This window comes from Ambystoma mexicanum, chromosome 1p, assembly GCF_040938575.1.
Source record: "Ambystoma mexicanum isolate Mex_15411 chromosome 1p, UKY_AmexF1_1, whole genome shotgun sequence".
NCBI classification, from domain to species: Eukaryota; Metazoa; Chordata; class Amphibia; order Caudata; family Ambystomatidae; genus Ambystoma; species Ambystoma mexicanum.
In genome coordinates, this window is record NC_090921.1 from 637,051,372 (window position 1) to 637,072,773 (window position 21,402).

The following is a 21,402-nucleotide window of genomic DNA, read 5'->3' on the forward strand; positions in this document are numbered from 1 at the left end:
GGGTGACTAGGTCCGAGTCGTAACTACACTTGGCTTTGGGCTTCAGGTGGATCCTCATGACAGGGGCAGGAACATCAAGAGTATCTGATATAGCAGAATAGAGCATGGAGAGGGCTGTGTCAGGGTGCCAGTCAGCCAAAGGGCGATGGGGGGAGGGGGGTTGAGAAAGTGGCGACGAAAGCCTCAACTGACACAAGCTTCATGAGTCGAATAACCGAGATGGTGGGTGGCAGTGCTGGAGGTGGCTTGGCTTGAGGAGTGGAGAGGGTGAGCTGGGGGGAAAGGAGAGAGTGATCACTCCAGGAAAGAGGAGTGATGAGAGGGATGGAAAGGGGAAGGTCTGAAGAGATCAGAACATCCAGAGTGAGTCGGGCCAAAGATTTTGGAAGATGTCTGGGATTCCTAATACGAATATGTTTTTCTACCTTCTCTGATGGTGCCGTCATGGTAATCGAACAAATGCCAGTGCAAATGGTTAGGACCCAAACTAAGCTTTTCCATCAATCACTCTTCAGTGCTGCATATGTAAATGGTCAGCATCTTCTGTGGGAGAACTGGGGCTTCAGAATCCACATTTTCTAAGCTACTAATTTTGCTATGAAAGTGACAAGAAAATCAGTGACATTTCCATGATAGGTAACGCACAAAAAAAATCAAAACTTGTATGTGCTCGTACCTTCACAGCGATTGAACCAATAGCGCACCAAAGGATGAAGGACAGCAACTGCTTCAGTTTGTGGTGTAGTTTTGTTCCACAGCCCTGCAGAAAGTAAATATATGAAGAAGCATAAATAAGTCAGCTCTGTTTACTTGTGGCCATTTATGAACAATCACCAAATGAGCCGGGCATGAAAGACTCATAGGTCTGCAGCCACTATGGTTAAAGTGAAGCCTGTTGAAGGTAGAAAGGCAGCACAATGATTTAATGTGCCTTGGGAAGGGAGCTGGTAAGAGATGCATCCTGTGCGCCACAGGTTTATATCCGTTGGCACGATCAATGTCAGTATAGCTGACTTCCAAAGCCAATGAAACGTGTACTAAATCAATTGGTGGACTGGCACACAGGGAACCTTGGAGATTTCCCAGTAGCCTGTGCACCATGGGCCTCTTATGTGCTGCCCTGGTTCTCTGCTTCCCTTACCCTCCCCTCCTATCTCTCCTCATTCCCTGCATCCCTTTGAAGTAAAGAATTTGTTATAAAGCTTTGTTTTATGTCTGTGCTTTAACATTTACTATTTTGACCCATTTTTCAAAGTTTCCTTGGGCTGAGAACCCCCCAAATCACCCCATTGGGTGACTGAAAGTATTCTCATTAGGCTGGGATGTTTCAACAGATATCTGTGACGATTCACTAGGTGTCATGGTATTAGAATAATTGTTCATTTTTAATTGATCAAATGGTACATTTGACCGAATTCGGCCAGTACCATTCGATTGATTATAAACAAACAATTAGGCTAATGCATACCGAACATGTGGAGCAGGGGTTGCGGGGGTGTCCCCTGCTCCCCATGATCAGCATGTATTAGCCATGGGGAGTTGCAGGGGTGTCTGTCGCTTCCTCAACATGGGAGAGCGGGGGACAAAAAAAATAAATAAAGTCTCTGCAGAGTCATATCCGACCCACATTAGAGGGACAGATCGGATGCTGCAGGGGTGAAGGGGACTTGGCAATGAGCAAACAGGTAAGATGGGGACAGGGGTGGGGGTTGAGGCGAGCACATTTGCTTTGCGGTTTGATCCTCTGATAACTGATTGCATGCAGGCAGGATTTCTTTCTGACAGTTCGCCGCAATCAATTTTCAGACTATCAAACACCACCAAACCAGTGTCAACACTTCTCCCCAGAGGGCATCATCTTCTCATGAAGCTAGTGAGGTGAGGACTCTACCCAATATTCCCCCTTGGAGTGCTTTATTGCGCGAGGACCTCATGGGGAGGGACTCCCTTCCTGGGGATAAGGACGACCACCAGGGTAAAAGTCAGCACAACACCCAAACCTAACTCCCTCAAGCCTGTTGCCACCTTTCCACCAACCCCCCCTTGATAGCACTTCTATTTGTTATTGCAATGTTATACCAGTAATTTCTACTGAGACAAAGAGGATTGCAAACAATACAGATAGTGTGACTAACTCCAGTACTGGCACAAACAAGATCACCCAAAGCATGAAGATAACCAGCAAGGCCAGTATTGGAACAAGGTGACCACCAGGAGCCATATAGATACAGGAATGGTATAGACTTGTGTGGGGAAGTAGTCCTAAGAGACATATACAAACTGACAAACGACTTTGAGAAGAAGAGCAGCATACCAGCATGAATGACAGACAAGCCAGGCAAATGAGAAGGAGAGGGGTTATGGGTGAAAGGATCGAATACAAAGGATCGAAATGCAATAGTTCCGAGTCAAAAGGACTGGAAAAAAAAGGTCGATTTATAATTTTTGGAGAGTCCACCACCAAACCCCTGTTTTTGGTGTTAAAACCACTTTGTTTTCTATACAGAAACCGAAAAAAATATATACATTTTACAAAAGGGATTCAACCTTTTTTCTGTCCTTTTGACTCAATCCTATTGTATTAGATCCTTTTGTTTTCGATCCTTTGACTGGACACCAAGGAGAGGCAGACGACGTGTTGGGGAAGCAGAGAGCAGCCCGCTCACAAAGGCAAGAAACAGATGATGGGAGGCCTTTGCCCGGTGTTGTGGAGCTGGTCAAGGATGTAATTGGGGCCTGGAAGACAGTTCTGTGACTTCTGGGGGGGGGTGGACTGAGCAGTCCAGTAACAACACCTTCACCATCGGTGAAGCAACCAGGAAGAAGGTACGTGGAGCATGAGCAGCAGAGGCCAGAGACGCCTGCACAGCCCAGCGAGAAGACACAAGCAACCTGGAAGTACCTGCCAAGAGTCCCCAAGCCATCAAAGATAACGGGTACATCACGGGCCGGTAGGGGCTTATAGGTGCGGGAGAGAGAGAAACTGCATAAGAACAACAATACGAAGCATCTTCCTCAGGCAATACTTGGGAAGAGAGTCAACTAAGTGGGCCTAGTGAGAAGGAAAGAACCAAGGTTCTGGGATCCACATCGAGGTGAAGCCTATGTTAATGGCAGTCATCTTCATATTGGCATGGGAGTGAACCAAGTGGACCTAAAAAAAGAAGAATCGAAACCACGGATGGGAGACCCAAAATAAAGCCAGCATATAAGTCATCCTCCTTGTGGCAGTACGTAGCAGAAGAGTGACCAAAGTGGGCCTCACAAGAAAGGGCGAGCAAACAGGGTCTGGTTTCCAAATAAGCACAATGATAGTAAAAGAGAGGGGAACACTCCAAACAGTGGCAAAGAAAATATCCCCGACTGGGCTAAGTAGAGCCTGGGACTGTTGTAGACGTTTCCTAAGAAGACATGGGAAGGTAGCTATTCCCCCTGACCTAAATTTGAACTTTGTTGAACCTAATAATCCGGCGGAAGGGAGTCATTCATTTGGGCACACTTGGAACTTTGTTGATACTAACATCCAGGGGAAGGGGTCACTCCCCCTAGACACAGTTGGAACTTTGGTGAAACCATTATCCAGGGGAAGGGAGTCATTGCCCTGTAACTAGCTTGAATATTATGAGAGAAGCCAGGGGAAGGGAGTCATCCCTTCTGGCTACTTCTGGAACTGTAGGTAAATCAAGACCAGGGGAAGGGAGTCATTTCCCCTGGTAGCTATTGAGTATGAAAAGACTTTCATTTAAGACGCCAGGAGAAGGGACTCTTTAGTTGTAGTCTAAGAAACAGAGGTAGAGTTGTGACTCAGCATGGTGGCTTTTTCATTTATGGCCAGGGGGCGAAGGGGGGATGTTTTAGGAATCAAAGTGAAACACATAGGGTAAGGGAAAAAAACACAGATTTACAACATTAGTCATGATCAAAAAGGTTTTTGTTGTATCCTTGTTTTCTGTGTTGGCAAATGAGTAAAAGGATGTTTCTTACTCAATAGCTGTGTCTTTTCTGACAAGTTTACGTTTCTATTGGTTGCACAAATAACGGGTTTAATCCCACCTAAAAAGAGTATGTTATGAATACTGTAATTTGGACAAGAACAGCAATATTTATACAGTTTGTTTTGTTAAATTCTCGTGTTTTAAAATGAGCGGTCTAGAATTGGCCACGATTCATTCTCCTATGAATGTTTGTATCAAATATATGATTTTAATCCAACATATGGCGTTATTGTTTTGGCATTAGTTGGCATTATATGTTGCTGCTGCTGCGCATTGGTGAAAGCGCCAGGATTCAAACCACAAAAAGCGTATTTCATATCATTCACCCGTTTCAGTGACTGATTCCGTTAAGGTTGTCACAATGCTTTGTTCCAAAGGCTCGTAGATAAGTGAAAATCCATATTCCATTGCTATAATCTAGCACACCTTGTGCTCAGCGCGAGATCACTATCATTTCTCTAACTTCAGTAATGTTGGCCGCCCGCAACCACTTTAGGGCTTACCTTCAAAGTCTCTGTTGATTCCCCAAGTGTCGGCAACGTGAAGTTGCGAGCGCGCTTTGTTTTTGTTACCATTACTTCTGTTATGCAGGCGTTGCTATGGCAACCATAGTCCCTTGTTCTGTTGGTTGCTGCAACACAAACAGGTGCCATATTTTGGGACCCAGGAGTCCTCTTAACCGTTTCCAAATGCCTGTGCTCACTAGGAATGTTCTACTACTGATAATAACAAGATATATGGGGTATATATTAATTAAAATGCAATATTTAGTAAATGTGAGGCTGATAAATACTCGCAAGAATACATTAGTAATTTTGGTTTCTCAGTCGACAAAATACCCGTTACCAGTGTAATGAAGCTTTTGGTCTCTAATGGTCCTGCCTCATGTAATATGGACTTTAATAAATTAATATCAATTAGTCTAATATTGTTGTCATACCGGACTATTGACTGGTGAAACACTGTATCCTGTTGCACTAATTGTTTATGAGCAAGAAGTTGTTTTTTTATTTCCATGCACTTATAACTGGATACCCTAACTCAATGGTCTATTGATAATGGTTCTAAATTCACATACTGTTGGACTACTGAGATTCTGTAAAACCATATCATGCTAAACTAATTTTTGTAAGCAAACACGTCTGTTTGCTATTTCCATAATTTTGAGAATGGATACCCAATCCCGTCAGTCTACCAATAATGGTATTTACATTCACTAATGTTTTGGATGCTACGACGAAAATATATATGAAGGCGGTTAATTAATAAAGTACCGCATATATATACTATACATTCCAAACTTAATTCATCACAATGTCCTGACCAATTTAAACAGATTCCATATTGGGGGTCCCCTTACAAAAAGACCCCATCTCATTGTCAGAGTTGAGTCCGACAAATGTGGATCTGAATTTACAGATTGTTCGCGCTTCCGACACCTGGTCAGTTGCCTTCTTCTGCACCCTTAAAAATCCTACACAGCAGAGCTTTTGTGAATGAAGGAGGCTATTTGCAAATTAAAAATCACCCAGAGCATAGGCACCCCTCCCACCAGGACTACCTCTGCTCTTCTATGTGCAGTCCATTGTTTCTACCAATCTTTGCCAGTCTGAGCCAGCACTTGGGCTAAACGACCTTGGCTCCAAATCCTGCTGAACAGCACTTTTCCAGTCCCTGCATTTATGCATGTTCAAATGTTCAAAGCTTGCAGAAAGGAAGTAGGGGCATGTTCAAATGAACCTTTAGTTCACTTCATTGGTGACCCACAAAAAAAAAAGATTTGACAACATGAAGCAGCTATAGAGGTGGCCTGAATATCATTTTCATTTGGCTTATGTTACTTGTAGTTCTCTTATTTATTTTTCTTTATTCACTTTATTTCTACCCTCCCCCCCACTGTGTGGGGAACAATTGTCAATCTACAGATTCTAAGTCAATCCCTTCATAGGTCTGAATGTGAGCTCTCATAGACACAAGGTAGGTCCTACTGTGTTCTCCATTGGGTGTCTCCTTAGTGAAACTGCCCCCCATAACTCATCTCATGGCACTAGGTGGCCTATATATTGCTTGATACATGGACGCATCTGACTTTGTTTTTTTGTAAACCCGAAGCCTAGAATATATGCCACCAGTTTCCTGGCCTTTACTGGGTTATTGATACTGCGTACGTACCAGCTAAGGAGCATCACCTGGTGCTGATGAGCACAAAGACGGCATTATGGTGTATTATCCGTACACTGGTTAGTCACAACTTCTATTTTAAGGAGCGGACAAGCTGTTTAAGAAACTCTTTAGACATTCCACACAACTTCAGGCAACAAGGGAGAACTGTGAGGTGTGTGAACTGAGTACACCTACCTCAGTAATTGAGAAAATACGTTGTCCCTCAACCCGAGACCCGAACTCCATGAAACGGCACAGTAGGGGCTTATCGACCCTGGAAAGTACAAGAGAGGTGCCTAAAAGGGTTGGATGCCCGGGGATAGTTTATGCTCTCCTTCTCTATCCGAACATCGAATAGCTGGGGAAACCCCTGCCAATGGAGAGAATCACGGTACACACCCCAGAATCATCTTGGGCTGGTCCATCGGGCCAAACCCAATGATCTTCTGTCACCACCACTGTTACCCACTGTTGATTGGTCAACCTATGATCCTTCCAAGAGTCATGGTGTTTCAGCTCATGTTCTTAAAAGTGCCTCCCTCAAAAGAAGAAAACCGTTCACATTTATTTTTCTTCATGCTTAAAAAGCCAGGAAAATAGAACCCCTTTTGGACAGTCAACTTTAAAACAACCGAGAAAACCAGAACCAATTTGTGATACAGTTCCCAGTATAGTTCCACCGATGTGTGGTACTGGAGAGTCTGAAGGGACTCCAGGGAACAGCTTCATTGTCCCAGTGGGGTGGATCGAAAATTCTGCAAAACAAAACAAGAGATTGTGAAAATACTCTTATTAAGAACAGCGAAAGACATTGGGGGACCAGCTAGGAGAAGGGAGTCATACTCCTAGCCCCACAAAAACTTTATGCAACTGTTTATTTTTCTGTTGGGTTGCAGAGAACCCAGAACGTTTGTGGAACTTTTGCCTTGATCGACCCGAGAGGCGTTTGGAGGCTTTACATCCAGGCAAAGGGAGTAATTCTCCTGGATTTTATTTATTGATTTTTATTGGATATTTGTAAGGCGCCAATACAACAAAAGATGTTTGAAGGCGCCAGAAGACAAGCACAGGTCGGGAGTGGGGGGGTGGGAGGGAGAAACATAACAGTAACGGTCTTACTAGGCCTTGTGACATAAGATCATGCAAGTGAAGTAACAAGAAGTGCAGGGGTGGAGAGTGCCATTCTGCGCGAATGCAAAGTGCTAGGGTGTGAAGGGAAGTGCAGTGTAAAGATGAGCGAGTGCAAGTGAAAAAGGAGGGAGGAGGAGGAAGGGGGAGAGGACAACGGGGCCTAGGTGGGTGCTAAGGGGAGGTCAGGAGGGCAAGTGCTAGGGATTGCAATGGGTGCAGGGGTGAGGGTCCACATGCTAAGTGCGAGGAAGGGGGATGGGCTGGGTGGGAGGAGCCTGGTGCCCTATAGAACATAGAGGGAACCAGGCAGTCAGTCACTGCAGCAGATGGGGGTGTTAGCAGGGGAAGGGGAGAGGGAAGGAAGAAGAAAAAAAGGAGGGTCTTGAGGAGTTTCTGGAATTTAAAGAGATCTGGCATAAGCCTAAGATAGGCAGGGAGACCATTCCAGAGGGAGGCTCCTGCGGAGGAGAGAGATCAACCGCCTACTCTCTGCTTAGAGAAGCATCTGATCTGCAGGGAGTTGGAGCTTTTTGATCGAAGGGCTCCAGCAGGGAGGTATTTAGGGAGAGAGTTGGATACAGCAGGTTCCCAGGACCCAGAAAGCATTGTAGATGATGCAGAGGGTCTTGAACTTGATCCTAGCAGCAAGCGCGAGTCAGTGGAGAGGTTTTAGGGCTGGAGAGATGCGGTCGCTGGGTTTGAGGCCAAGGATAAGCCAGAGGGAGACGAAGGAAGGCGAGAGCTGGGGTCCCAATGAGAAGGATCTCAGTCTTACTGGCGTTAAGGCAGCAATCATTGGCAACACACCGTGCCTGAATTGCAGTGAGTCAGGAATGAGAGAGGATGAAGAGGAGGCAGTAGAGGGAAGCTTGAAGGGGAGTGCATGTCGTCTGCATAACACTGGAAGTGAAGAGAGATGGAGGAGATCAAGTGGGCCAGAGGGGCAAGGTAGATGTCGAAGAGCCACAGTGAGAGAATAGAGCCTTAAGGGATGGCGCAGGCAGAGAATATGATAGGGGAGAGAAAAGAGCCCAGTTGAACCGTGGAAGGTCAGAGAGGAATGAGGCAACCACTCTAGTGACAGGCCCGTGATGCCAAAGGTGTCGCAGAGAAGATTTATCAGGGTGGCATGATTGACCGTGTTGAAGGCAGAGGAAAGATCCAGAAGAATAAGAATGGATGGAGAGTTGGAATCGAGATTTTAGAGCAAGTCACAGGTGTTCAGAAGAGCAGTTTCTGTGCCTCTGGCTGCTTTTAAGTCAGACTGGTGGTCGTGGAGACAACCGACAGATTCAGTGTGTTGGTTCAGTTGGAAGATGACCAGCTTCACCAGGAGTTTTCTCAGAAAGGGGGTAATGGAGACAGGGCAGTAGTTAGCCAGGCAGGAGGGGTTGCCAGAGGGCTTTTTGTGGAGAGGGTGCACAATGGATTGCTTGAGGGATAGCGGGAAGGAGCCAGTGGCAAAGGAGTGATTACAGAAATCAGCCAAGGGAGGCAACGTTGTCCTTGTTAGTTCTGGAGGAGAAGGGGAGCACCTGTTTGGAGGAATCTTTCACAGAGAGGACTTGTCTAGAGATGCAATCCAGTGCTATGGACAAGAAAGAGGAGAGCATGAGGGAAGGGGAGAGGTGGGGCCAATGGAGGCCAGAGAGCTGGGGGAGGAGGAGGTAGGGGAGTTGAGGAGAATGAGGACAGGATGTCCTGAGTTTTGGTTAAGAAGTCGGAGTCCAGTGCAGTAGAGAGGGTCAGGGATAGAGGGGAGTAGTGGAGACTGCAGTAGGATTGGCGAGTTCTTTGCAGCGATTATTAACAGTAGCTGGACTTTATGGCATTTTGTTGTAGTGACAGTGATAGAGTAGAAGCCTTTGTGACCAAGATGGTGCCTTTTTGTTTTGACTCACACTGACTTCCTGATGAGCACCCACACTTCTTTAGTTTAACACCCTTACAGTTATGGATAGATAGGTTTGGTTTTCATCTACTAAAAGTTTATAGCAACCACTATTGCACCACTTGGTCAGTCTCTTCATTCTTAGTTGCCACTACCCACGCTGTCCATCAGAGCGTCCCACAGGGACATTACCCCCATTACTCCAGATCATTACAAATGAGGTTCGGTAGCCATGGTACATGCTCAGCTTATCAGTCAGACCAAATATGGAGCCATCACCATCTCGGGATAATGGTTGTGGCAGCATGGAGATATAATTATCATCCAGTGTGCCACTCCACCCATCTGACCCCATGAAATCATACTAGAATTGAGTTGCAGCACTATTATTAATCCTCTTACGTCGCAGAAGCTCTCGATTATGCACTTTTTTCTTCGATGCCTCATCCGTTTCAGTGGGGTATTGTAGATTCGATAAATGATTTGGCATCATCAGACAGTGTAACGAAGAGTGTGCTGCCACCAAGTTGAACCCTGACCTTGGATGGAAATTGCAGCGCATAAGGAACTTACCTGTTCCTCAGGAGCCGTTCAACCTCATCGAAAGTCCTGCGTGCCGACTGGACGGCCAGCGCAAACTGAGGATGAATATGCACTCTGCAGAACTCATAGCATTGCTCGCCATGCTACCTGGATATTTTAATGATCAACTCTCTGAGGTGAATTGCCGTTTATCTACTATCACATTCAGGATATTTGCAACATACAATTCCATGGGCCCTTCAAATGACATTTTCGGCACCCCCACAATGCAGGCATTGTTTCTCATGGATCAGGAGCCAAGGCCTTCGCATTTGCTTCTGGTTAGTGACAACTCTTTCTTGAGGGTTGAAATATCTTCCTCCCTTGCAGTTATCCTATCTTCTGTATCACCAATGCTAGTTTCAGCATGAGTAATTCAACCATTCTCTTTCTCAATCTTGGCTCACAGTGACCTAATGTTTGCTGACAGGTCATCTTATTTGGAATTTACAGAGACGCATCTGCTTGGCATAGCTTCAACTATCAGATCCAGTGAGTGCTGCTCAATGGCGTCTCCAGCCCCTGCCATCGATGTCGAGGCTGGTGGAGAGGAACCCGACAGGTGGTATTTGTGTAAGAGTCTATGTGGTCATGCTTTTTATTTGAACCTCTGGTCATGGTCAGAAGGAGGGCACAGTGCGAGGGGGAGATGGACCGCAGCACAGCAGGCCCCTTGCTAGCCCACCAGGGCATATCAGTATGCGCACCTGGATTTGGTACTAATTCACCAGATGCACCACCACCGGAACCAACCTCATATAGCCACCACAGGAAGCATAGTCACATTCCTCTGTCTACACAGCAGGGCAGTTACCAGCCACACTCTGATGCCCTGGAACAAACAATTCTGGTGAAATATTATTGCATTATCCATCGTAGATTGAGGATAGTCGTCGTACCGAAGAATTGCGAACTTGAGCATTGAAGGAGCAGTGATTACGGGCCTGTCTGTAGGGCAGGTAGAACCGCAAAGAACATTGGTGGAAACGAGATTGGTGCTGGAGTGGACTAGAGGGTATGAGGGCTATCCAGACAACAGAGGGTACCAGGGAGGCTATCAGAGAGGTTACCAAAGAGGGAGAGGGACATTCCAATGGGGGCAAGGAGGTAGAGGAGGATTTGGAGGCATGGGTCCGAGATTTGGTGGACCAAGACTGTTGGTCATGCAGGAGAATAGGCCATTTTGCTGCATATTTTATTTTAACATTTATAGCACCCCCAAAGCCCAAGGGAATCTATGCGCTAGTTACAGAGTAAGTAAACAAAGTGCGAAACCATGTAGAAATGGTTAATTCTTAATGGTAGATAGTGTTAGCATACTCTGGCGAGCCGAGCCTCATGGTTCCGGGTGGGCTACTTCAGGTATGCAAACAGGCACAAACCAAAATAAGTGATTGTACACAGTCTGGCAAAGCCTTGCCTGATGGTGCGGGGGGGGGGGGCTACTTCAGGTGTACATGGTGAGCAACAGTGGAATAGGTGTGCAGTAGAGTCAAGCCTGACCGCATGGTAAGGCAAGCAGTGTAGTTACTAGTCACTTAAAGAGTACCACAGTGCATCAAGAGACCGTGGCAAAGACATCCAATTCAAAAACAGGATGGATTCATATTGATCCATCTAAGAAATACAGAACAGTGGTTAGCCCTGTGCAAACCGGCAAAGCCTCAACGTAGCACAAAGCTAAAAAAAGAGATATATAGGTTGGTTGTGGGCAAGTTAAGGAGGTGCAACATTCAAAGAAGCATAGTCATGAAAGTCAGGGTATGGCTGAATGCAGGACATAGATCCTTTGAGAGTAAGTGAGACAAACCCTGTCTTTAGGGAACAGATAACGTGTGATGGAATAGCAGTTTACAGTAAAGGTAGTATAAACATAGTGATGCAAGGCACCTGCCGGGAAAAGCGGCACCCAAGTGGATGGGGGCTACATCAGCTGTGCAAACGATGCATGCGGGAGTCAGAAGCGATGTAGCAACGAACGGGGAGGTATGGTCAGATGCTATTAGGAAAATAGTACATAGATCCAAGAAGATTGTGCATGGGCATTCATCAAGGCACATACCTTGGAAGGCAGCACTTTTGGAAGACATCCTGGCCCTGACAGGTGTTGTTCTGGCCCTTGGATGGCTGTCCTTTAAGTCAGGCCGGCAACGCCCGACGGCTCCCAGGGCCAACACACATCACGCACCCAGTGGCCAATCCGCTGCTGTAGGAGGTGGTACATTTACCGCACAAGGCACATTGGACTCTGTTTCCCCCACAGGGGCCATCTTACAAAGGAGCTGATGCACCATAACATCAAGTGCTGGCAATATAGGGCTTACCTCAATATGGCAATCCCCAAGGCCAGCTTGATGTCATAGGCGAGAGGCCAGTCAGTGTTGCAGGGAAAGGGCTGCTGAATCTGCACAGGCCCAGACAGGTGTTGTTCTGGCCCTTAGATGGCAGTTCTTTTAGTAGTATCCCCATGCATATGCCAGCGGACTGGTGGACCCGGTCACATATCCACAGCAGTATGGGGTGATGCCTCCGAGTGCCCTGTATGGCACGGTGCCCACGTAGGCACCCCAGCAGTGACAACTGCACCATTATTAGTATCAGATGCCATTACCACAGCAGGTGCAACCACAGAAGATGCAGCTGTCAGCTCCCAATAATGCACCTGTGTATGCGCATTAACTAACAACAACAGCCAGCACCACAGGTGTGAGATAAAATCACCTTACCACATGGAACTGTGACAATACCAAGGGGTGAGTGTGGTGAGTGGCAACACCTTCGTATTCCCATGGTCGAACAGATACCCAGGCTAGGACAGCCCACAGAGAGCTCTGACATACCTAGTTCTATCAGTCACCGTCACCCCAAAGAGGAATCCCGGGTAGGTGTGGAGAGAGGCAACAAATCATTTGTTTTTATGGTTGAAACAGGTGCATCACAATCGTGTATGAAGGAAAGGTGCCTCCCCTTATCAGAATGTAATGGACATGCAAGGGTTCTCTGGAGCAATACATTTGGTTCCATTCACAGAAGACTTACCCATCAATGTAGGTAATAAAGAGGTGTTAGCTCCACTATTGTTTTCAACTGCAACACTGGTGAACTTGTTAGGCAGGGATCTGTTAAGCAAGCTGAACATGATCATTTCATTCTCAGAAGAAGGGGCAGTGTGCTTCACATCAGGAATTTATTATGCAAGGGTCCTGGTGATAAGACGAGCACTGCACAGGGATGGCGTTGACTCAGGCAACCATTAAGGGGAGGTCAGATGGCCAGCTGTTTGAAGATGTGGACAATGATGGCAAAAAGACATTGGAGGTTTGTATACCATATCAAATAATGATCCAGCATAGGAATGTTCCTTGTCCTATACTTATTGCTAAATGCATGCCTGCATACCTACAGGATGACTTGTTACAAGTCCCAAGCACTTTATGGACCAACAGCCCCCATGATGTAGGGCACCTTTAGGGTACAGTAGCATTACGCATCAAACTGAAGCAGGGAGCAGTGTTACCCAGAGTGCAACAGCATCCATTGTCCAGAGAGGCAGATGAGGGAATACACGAGACAATTGTGTTATGGCAGCAGGGCATCATAGTGCCCTCAGAGTCCCGGTGTAACCCCGATTCTCAATATCTCTCTGTGTTAAGCTATCACAGACAAATGTTCTAGCACACTAGACTTCCTCAGGGGGTAGTATGAGTCCCCCAGTATTTTTGTAAAGAGTACTACACATTGATTTGGGCAATACACATGTACCAAGTACAGTCATTCAGTATGTAGATGACCTCATAGTCTGCAGTAAAACAGAAGACCTATGTAGAGCAGATTCAACTACTGTAACGCTCACCTGATTCCCGTAGAGGCGCCGGTCTTGACTGGGCGTATACCGTATCTTCAAAGGTGATGTGTAACACACGGCTGGCTCTTTGGGCTGGACCTCTGTGCACTGTATGTCTGACTCGAAGGGTAAGATGTCTGCAGATAGAAAATATGGGATTAATGAACTGGGTTATTGAATGTCTCTCTCTTCTTCCCTTTCTCTTCTCCTGTAGCACCCCAAAGGTTAACGCTCTCACCTTAGGTAAGTGAACGCCGTGCTCTCCATCCGCCTCGGGGCAGGGTGCTGTAACCAGTTTCTTCACTGGATAAGGGGAGCAGGCCTCTTGACTTCAGAGGACTGCTGTCCGTCGTTTACTGCACGAACGGTAAGTTTCGAGTAATTCTAATGTCTTTAAAAGTCTTTAGTAATGATGTCTCTTGTTTTGCAGGGTTCCGGCGATGGCGGATGACGGGCTGAAGTGAGTTGAAGATGGAGCCCGTGTGATGAATAGAAGCGCCTGGAAGCACAAGTAAGTGCTTGTTGCCTGCTTCACGATGCGCTCTAACTGTCTTTTTATTTTGCAGGTACAAGTTCGGAGCGGCTGCAGGGTGCCGGAATACCCACTGGGTTAGATGTGGAAAGGAGTAATGGCACGTGAGTATTAAAGTTCCCCAATGTCTTTAAACGCACCTTGTTTTGTCTTTCAGATGCGGGATGCAGCGCCGAAGGCCTCCGGAGCGTGCAAAGAGTTGGTAAGCTTTTGTCTTTCAGATGCCGGAATGCAGTGCGAAGACCTCCGGAGCGCACGAAGAGTAGGTAAGCCTTTGTCTTTCAGATGCCGGAATGCAGCGCGAGGCGTTGGTGACAGCCGATGGACCAGGTAAGTGAAGCGCTGTCACTGAAGACCGTAATGCTAACCTGTTCTTTCTTGTCTTTATAGGTGTTGCTGAAGACTGGATTCAGGATGGTAAGCCTTTTTCCTTAGGCCCAGGATCAGATGCAGAAGACACGATGAGCGTTCTGCTGCAGAGGATGCAGAATAACGCAAAGCAAGATTCATCCATCGGGTGTGGTTTAAATAGCCTCCTGTAGTGCTTGGGTGTCTCCTTCCACAGCCACGCCTAGGTAAGAAAAGAGTTCCTGCTTTCCAGAAGAGTTCCAGTGTTCTGAACCTAGGGAGTGGCTCCTGCCCCACCCAACAGGAAAAGTAGTTCCAAACAGAAGAGGATCAGAGGCTCAACTGGCAGGCAAGTAAGCAGCATGGTCTGCTGCAGGTAAGACCACCCAAGCATTATGAGCCCGGCGCTTCCAGCGCTGGGACTGGGCATATTTATGAGCCTGGTGCCAGGACTGGGTCCAAAAGGTCCCAATTGGGACTGGTTGGCACTCGGAACCTGGGTTATGGATCTGCTTCCAAGGGAGTTGGGAAAACCCTGACCTTTTGGAAGCAGAGATCATGACAACTACACTGCTAACTCTGCTTGCAGATAAAGGATACAAAGTGGATAAGGACAAAATGCAGTACTTTCAGAAAGAGGTGGTTTATTTGGGACAAATAATATCAGCAGGGAAAAGGGTCACTCTGGAAAGAGCAGCTGCAGTACAGCACACAACACAGCCCACTGTGGATAAAGAAATGCAACAGTTTTGGGGTTTGTGTAACTATTGTAGAGCAAGGATTTTTGGCTGTTCTAGTTACACAAAATCATTACTGCAGGGAATCAAGAAATACAGAGAAGGAAGTGTCAATCACATGGACAGGAGAAATGATAACCTGTTTCCAGGAACTCAAAAATGCCATAAGTAATACATCAGTAGTGGCAACCACTGGTTACACTAAATCATTCAATTTGTTCTCACACTCCAATGGACAAGTAATGACTGCTGTGCTGGCTCAGCAAATATCCCTAGGACATAAACCCTTTGAATACTACAGTATCATATTAGATTTAGAGATGCTGGGTCAAATCCCTTGTGAACAGGCACTGCCCGCTGCGGCCTTTGCCATTGAAAAATCTTCATCACTATGGGGTACTCAGTAACCTTATATGTAGAACATGCAGTGTTCACAATTCTTGAGCAATCCAAATCCACCCTGAACACACAAAGGACCTCGGTATAGGAGGTAATTTTGTCAAGCCCGTCCACTCACATTGTGAGATGCTGCATAGTGAACCCTGCCACGTTTCTTGCAATACCTATTGAAGAAGGTGAGAAAGTGCATGATTGGTTAACCTATGAAGGTCCTGAAGATGATGCACTTGGGGAAGGGGCGGTCCTTTTCATTGATGGGTTATTGTTCGGGAGGATTCTCTGTTTAGGCTGAATTTCCTAACCTAGTGAGTCCCCCAGCAGCTTTGCTGGATTTCTGGAGTTTGTTTTTTTCCATCCTGCCAAGAGTGAGTCTCTTTTCCTCCCACTCTTGGACATGAATGTGTATAATTCCTTTGAATGTCAATGTCTTCTATGGGCTATGGGGTCTTTTACCCCATAGGGTCTCATATGTTTTGCTATGTGTGTTACAACGCACCCTCCGTGCCGTAAAACTGGGGCGTCCTAGTGGACCCCCACCATAGACTCCATACCCGGGGACTGACTACTGTCTCCCCGGGCATATAAAGTCACCATTGGCTTTACTAGACCTAAATTTACTAACAGAACTAGTACAAACCATCCTATTGTGGACGTACTAGTAGGGGTAATTCGATTACTCCTGGGTCTGTCGTTCGAGGGGGCACTGTCCCGTCCCCCCTCGTCGAGTTTTGGCTGGTGCCAGTGGAAACTACTTGTTATATTCAACCCCGAATATAACCCTATGGGATTCTTCCCATTGTTGGAGGTTAATACTTTTTCTCGTTAATCTCTAACATACCACCGGTTTATTTATCTTAAATAAATCTATCGGTTGGTATTTTCTGCCAGAACTCGGTTTTTAAAATGGCGTCTGTGTTCGTCTCTGTGACTCCTAAACCAAAGGTTGAGCCCTTTGTTCCACTTTTGGCGGGCCTCTACACAGAGGCCCTCCAAAGTGGTGTCATTCTGTCTGGGTACCACAGGGGGTGTGGGAGGGGATTTAGGCACCCTGGACTGAGTTGCCTTGCAAACTCAAGTCGCACTCTGGTGTGATTGGCCCAAGTGGTGAGCCACCCCGCTCACCACTTAGTGTGTTTTGATTGACAGCTAGGCTGAATGAATGGGGGTTTTCTGCATAAAAGCAGGGCTTTTGGGACTGGATCTTCAGAAGTCGCCACAGGACCTAAGAACCCGACGAGGGTAAAGCTGAGCCGCCCTGCAACGACGACACCTCCGGTGGAGCCCTGCAGAACCGACTCACCACTTCCCAACGACAGAGGAGATCTCCCCGCCGGAGAGTCTCTTCCCCTGACTGGTGGGAACAACCAGTCCCCTTTTGCTTTTTCTTCGTTCCAGGACGTAGTGATCGAATTGCCCGTGTAGAGCACCCCGGCAACCGGATAGCCACTACCCCTGTACCGCGACCAAAAGGTGGTGCCTTGTGACGGAGCACTCCGCGGCTGGTCTCTTCCCTGGTGGTGCAACGATCTTCAACTTTCCTTCGACGACGAGATCATCTCTTCTCTTCGCAAAGACCCAACGTGCATCCACCACCAGGAACAACTGCCCCCCCCGGAGCGGTCTCTCCACAAACAAGGTACCGTGTCCGCCTGGCTTCCCTTTCTGCCGGATAGAGTGAGGTGTCTTAATCCTCGCCTCTCCATTGGGTCGCCTCCAAGCTTTCTTAAACTTTCTGTTCTGAACTGGTCCAATCTTTCCATAACCATTTGCGATAAAGACTCGAAGCGCATTTCCACTGAGACACTTTTTGGGACATATCGCCTTGCCTCTCTCCGAGTGGGCCTGGCCTCTGAACTTTGTGATCTGCAGTAGACCCTGCCTTACTTGCCTTGCATTTGTTTGTAAAAGTGTTGGTGCCGAGTGATTTCATAACCTGCCTTTTCTCTCCCATCCTAACGAATACTAGAGTGCCATCTAGGTTAAAGCATTCACCTCTGTCTGCAAATAAGTGGTGCCGTTGAACCTAGACTTGTCGAACTATTGTTAGGAGGATTGACCTTTTTCTTATAGTAATTGTGATTGAAGTTGTTTGCCGTATTAGTGCCAGAGTGTTTTCCGTAGATGTGTTGTTATATATAAATACCTATATATCTTTACACCGAAGCCTTGTTACGTGTTTGCTTGTCCTACTGTGTAAATTGCCCTATTTTGTATACTCCACATACTGCCTAACTCTTCTTGAGGGAAGTCTGACTGCTCAGCCACAGCTACCAAGTGAATCTGTGTGGTACAGACTGCTACCAAGTGGGTTTACTGCCAAACACCTGTAGTCCTAAATCTTTTGCAGTGGTCCCAGAGGGAACTGCACAGGTTTCCGCCTAACAGTCATCAACGATTGATCAGGAGATTGGCCGGAGACCCACAAATGCACCTTGTAGATGCGGAATATGAAGTGATTCAGAAAAGATTACCAAAACCTTAGTCGGCTCAGGCAGTGGAACTGAGTGAATTAAGTGACCTTTTATTCAGATTCTGCGTACGTGACCACCACCGTACATTCAGGGTTATCCAGGTGGAAAAGGAGGGGATTTTGGAGGTCCGATGGCTCACTTGTGCAGCATTCAGCATTATTAGAAAGATACATTTATGCACTGTCCTGCCAAACCCTTGTAGCGGTTTTCTTGGCAATGACGCAGCAGTTAAGTCCACCAAAGAAGCGGCATATCACAGGGTCACAGATGTCACTGCATAGCCCGAGGTGGCAAACTAACAGTTGCAGCTAGCAATACCATACACTGCAGTACAACTTAAGCAAATAATTGAGCTACAAGGACAGGCGCCGCAAGAAGAGAAGGAGTTTTGGGTTAAGAGAGGGCATGCACAGGCACTGACTGATTTGATCTGGAGACAAAACATTACAGGTAAAGATGTAATGCCATGGGAGTTACTTATGGTTGCTTTTGAGAAGCTGCACTACCCAGCACATGTTTCAAAACAACATATTGCAGCCGATATCCAGGAAGACTTTTTTCCCCAACCTGCATAATTAATTATAATTGCATGAAAATACATGAATTAGTAACCACATTTGTGGCAAATTGCACAACATGTCATCTTTATAGCACTAGCCAGATTCTCGGGACGTTGCACAGCACATTTCCCCACCCCACTGGGCCTTTCTGGGAACTTCACATCGATATTGTAATTGTCATTTATATAGTGCCCTTTGCTCATTTGTATGGCCTCAATTCACTTTGTGGTTGGAACACCCTCTGGGACCGAAGTCCATGTATGGGAGATTCTAAGAATTAAGTTTAAGATGCACGTGGGCATACTGTCAGGTTAGGATTTAGGAGGGTTGGCTGGGCCACAGTAAGCAGCCCCGAGGTCAGACACATGGGTGGGTGCTGTTGGTGGGTTAGGATAGAGTGCTAGTGCAGGAGATTCGATATGTGCCCAGTTAGACCATATTTTTAAATTGGTTGTCGCTGTATACTAATGGCAGAGGTATTGAGGCATGTCAGGGGTTGCAGTGTGGATGGCTATGTGAGCTGCTAGACCGGATTTGCATAGCTACATTCTACAGTGCATGGATGGGGAGCCGCGACTGTGGCATGTGTCCACAGACTTGTTGCGAGTTATACATCTTGTATTTGTATTTTGTCTATTTCTATTGCGCAGACCAGGCCCAAGGGAAACCGGGCGCATATCTTGGCAGAACATTACAGGTATGACATATCATCACAATGGTACCAACAGATTGTAAACAAAATATACAATTGATGTTACAAATCAAGGCAATAAGCAGAACAGTAATGCAGGAGCAAAGCAAAACTGGGTCCAGAGTCAGAAGCGCGGTTGTTAGTGAGATGTAGCTAGCCAAAGCTTGGCTTTGTGTTTGAATAGGTTAAATGACGGTAAGGTTCTTTTTTTTTTTTTTTTTTTTTAAAAACACTTTAAGTTTGCAATGAACACCAACAGCTACCAATAAAGTAAACAATGTCTCACAGTAAAGCGTCACAACTTAATTTACAGAACAATATAAGCATTATAGATCTTCAATCTGTCATAAAAGCTTTATCCTGCGAAACATAACAGCAAACTGACAAATATACACAGAACACCACAAGAGACAACACAAGTGGGGCGAAGAGAAAAAAAAAAAAAAAAAAAAACCATCACCTCTGTCTTATCCCCCTTTCCTCCTCAAATGACATATCCACCAGATCAGCTCCACTGTCACATTAATCATAAAGAGCCAAAAATGGGCCCCATAACTTTATGTATTCCTCACCTTTATCTTTATTTTCCAATGAAACCTTATCATACTGTGATAGAATATGCAACTCCGTTAACTACTTCTCGACATTTGGCTTTTTGCTCTTTTTCCAAATTCTGAGAATTAATTTAATTGCTACCATCACTGCCCTATCAATCCAATAAGTACATTTTCTAGAACGCACACATCTATTTTTATGTGACAATAGAACTATATTAGCTGCAGACCTTTGTAAGTTTATTCCATAAATCAGATCAATCCTATCAATGACATCCCGCCAGTACAATTGCACTCTCGGACATTCCCACAGTAAATGTAACAGGGTGCCTCTACCAATGTCACAGCACCAGCATAAATCACAAGATTGAAGACCCAATTTAAACATCTTAACCAGTGTCCAATATAGCCTTCCAATGATCTTCTGTCGAATCAAACGCAAACCCATGTCTGCTCCTAAATGTAAATTCACCCTCAGTATGTCACTCCAGTCCTCATCAGTAATAACCCTCCCAATATCATGTGACCAACATTCCTTCAGTCCAGTCCATGCTGATTGAATATTTTCACCAATAGGCATAAATTGTATATAAGTCCGTACACAATATTCCTGACCTTCCAATAATTGTTTTCCCCCCAACAGAACCCCCAGCCATACCTATCCTTAAATTAATCATGGCAGCTAGAGCCAAGTATCTATTCAATTCTCTCCGATTCAAACCACATCTACACTGTAGATCTTCAAATCACAACAATTGGCTCCCATCCATCACATCCCCTAGCTTCAGAATTCCCTTATTAATCCAACTAGTCCAGTTTAGACATTTATTATTTATTTGCAGAGCTTCATTATACCAAAATAGAAGCATTCGGGCTGAAGCCAAAGCCCTGCCCATTTTCTCGAAACCATGACCCTATCACCTGTCTAGTTGCCACCACGGGAATTAGCTTCAATCGTTTATTCGGCAATTTACCCATACTGTAAATATTCCCCAGATCATATGGTGCACATATACCCCTTTCCATACTCAGCCAAATCGGCTCCTTTTCATTCACTTCCCTAAAATAATATGAACTCTTTTTAAGTAAAAATGCTTTATAATACTTCAGTAAATCTGGATAACCAAATCCCCCTTTCTCCACACTTTGCATCATTATATATTTTGGAACCTGAGGCTTTTTCCCAGCACCCCACAAAAAGGATTGGAATAGTCTATCAACCTTTATCAATTGTTTTTTTATAAATCATGAAAGGAATGGATTGCAAAACATAAGAGTTTGGGTAAGAGAACCATTTTGATCGCATTCATCTTTGCCCATAAATTCAATGTCAATCTCTCCCATCTCTTTATTAGTAATGATATGCTCGCAGTTATCTGATCCAAATTATATTGTAACAATTTGTTTAAATCCCCAATAATATGTATTCCTAAATACGTGACCCCCCAGTGGCGACCACTTACAATTCCATGAGCTTAAAATATTACTATCACATGTTCTAGAC

At 45.7% G+C, this 21,402-nt stretch overlaps 1 protein-coding gene across 2 annotated transcripts in view; it reads right to left on the reverse strand.

Moving 5' to 3' along the window:
- LOC138577950 (tetraspanin-3-like) overlaps positions 1–21,402 on the reverse strand; it is a 437,846-nt gene that overhangs the window by 78,898 nt on the left and 337,546 nt on the right. The window contains exon 6 of one of the 2 annotated variants that reach the window (XM_069649669.1): positions 677–760. The exons of the other annotated variant lie outside the window; for it this stretch is intronic. Within the exon in view, the coding sequence (XP_069505770.1) occupies positions 677–760 (84 nt within the window). The remainder of the gene's footprint in view (positions 1–676; positions 761–21,402) is intronic. 2 annotated transcript variants of the gene reach the window in all.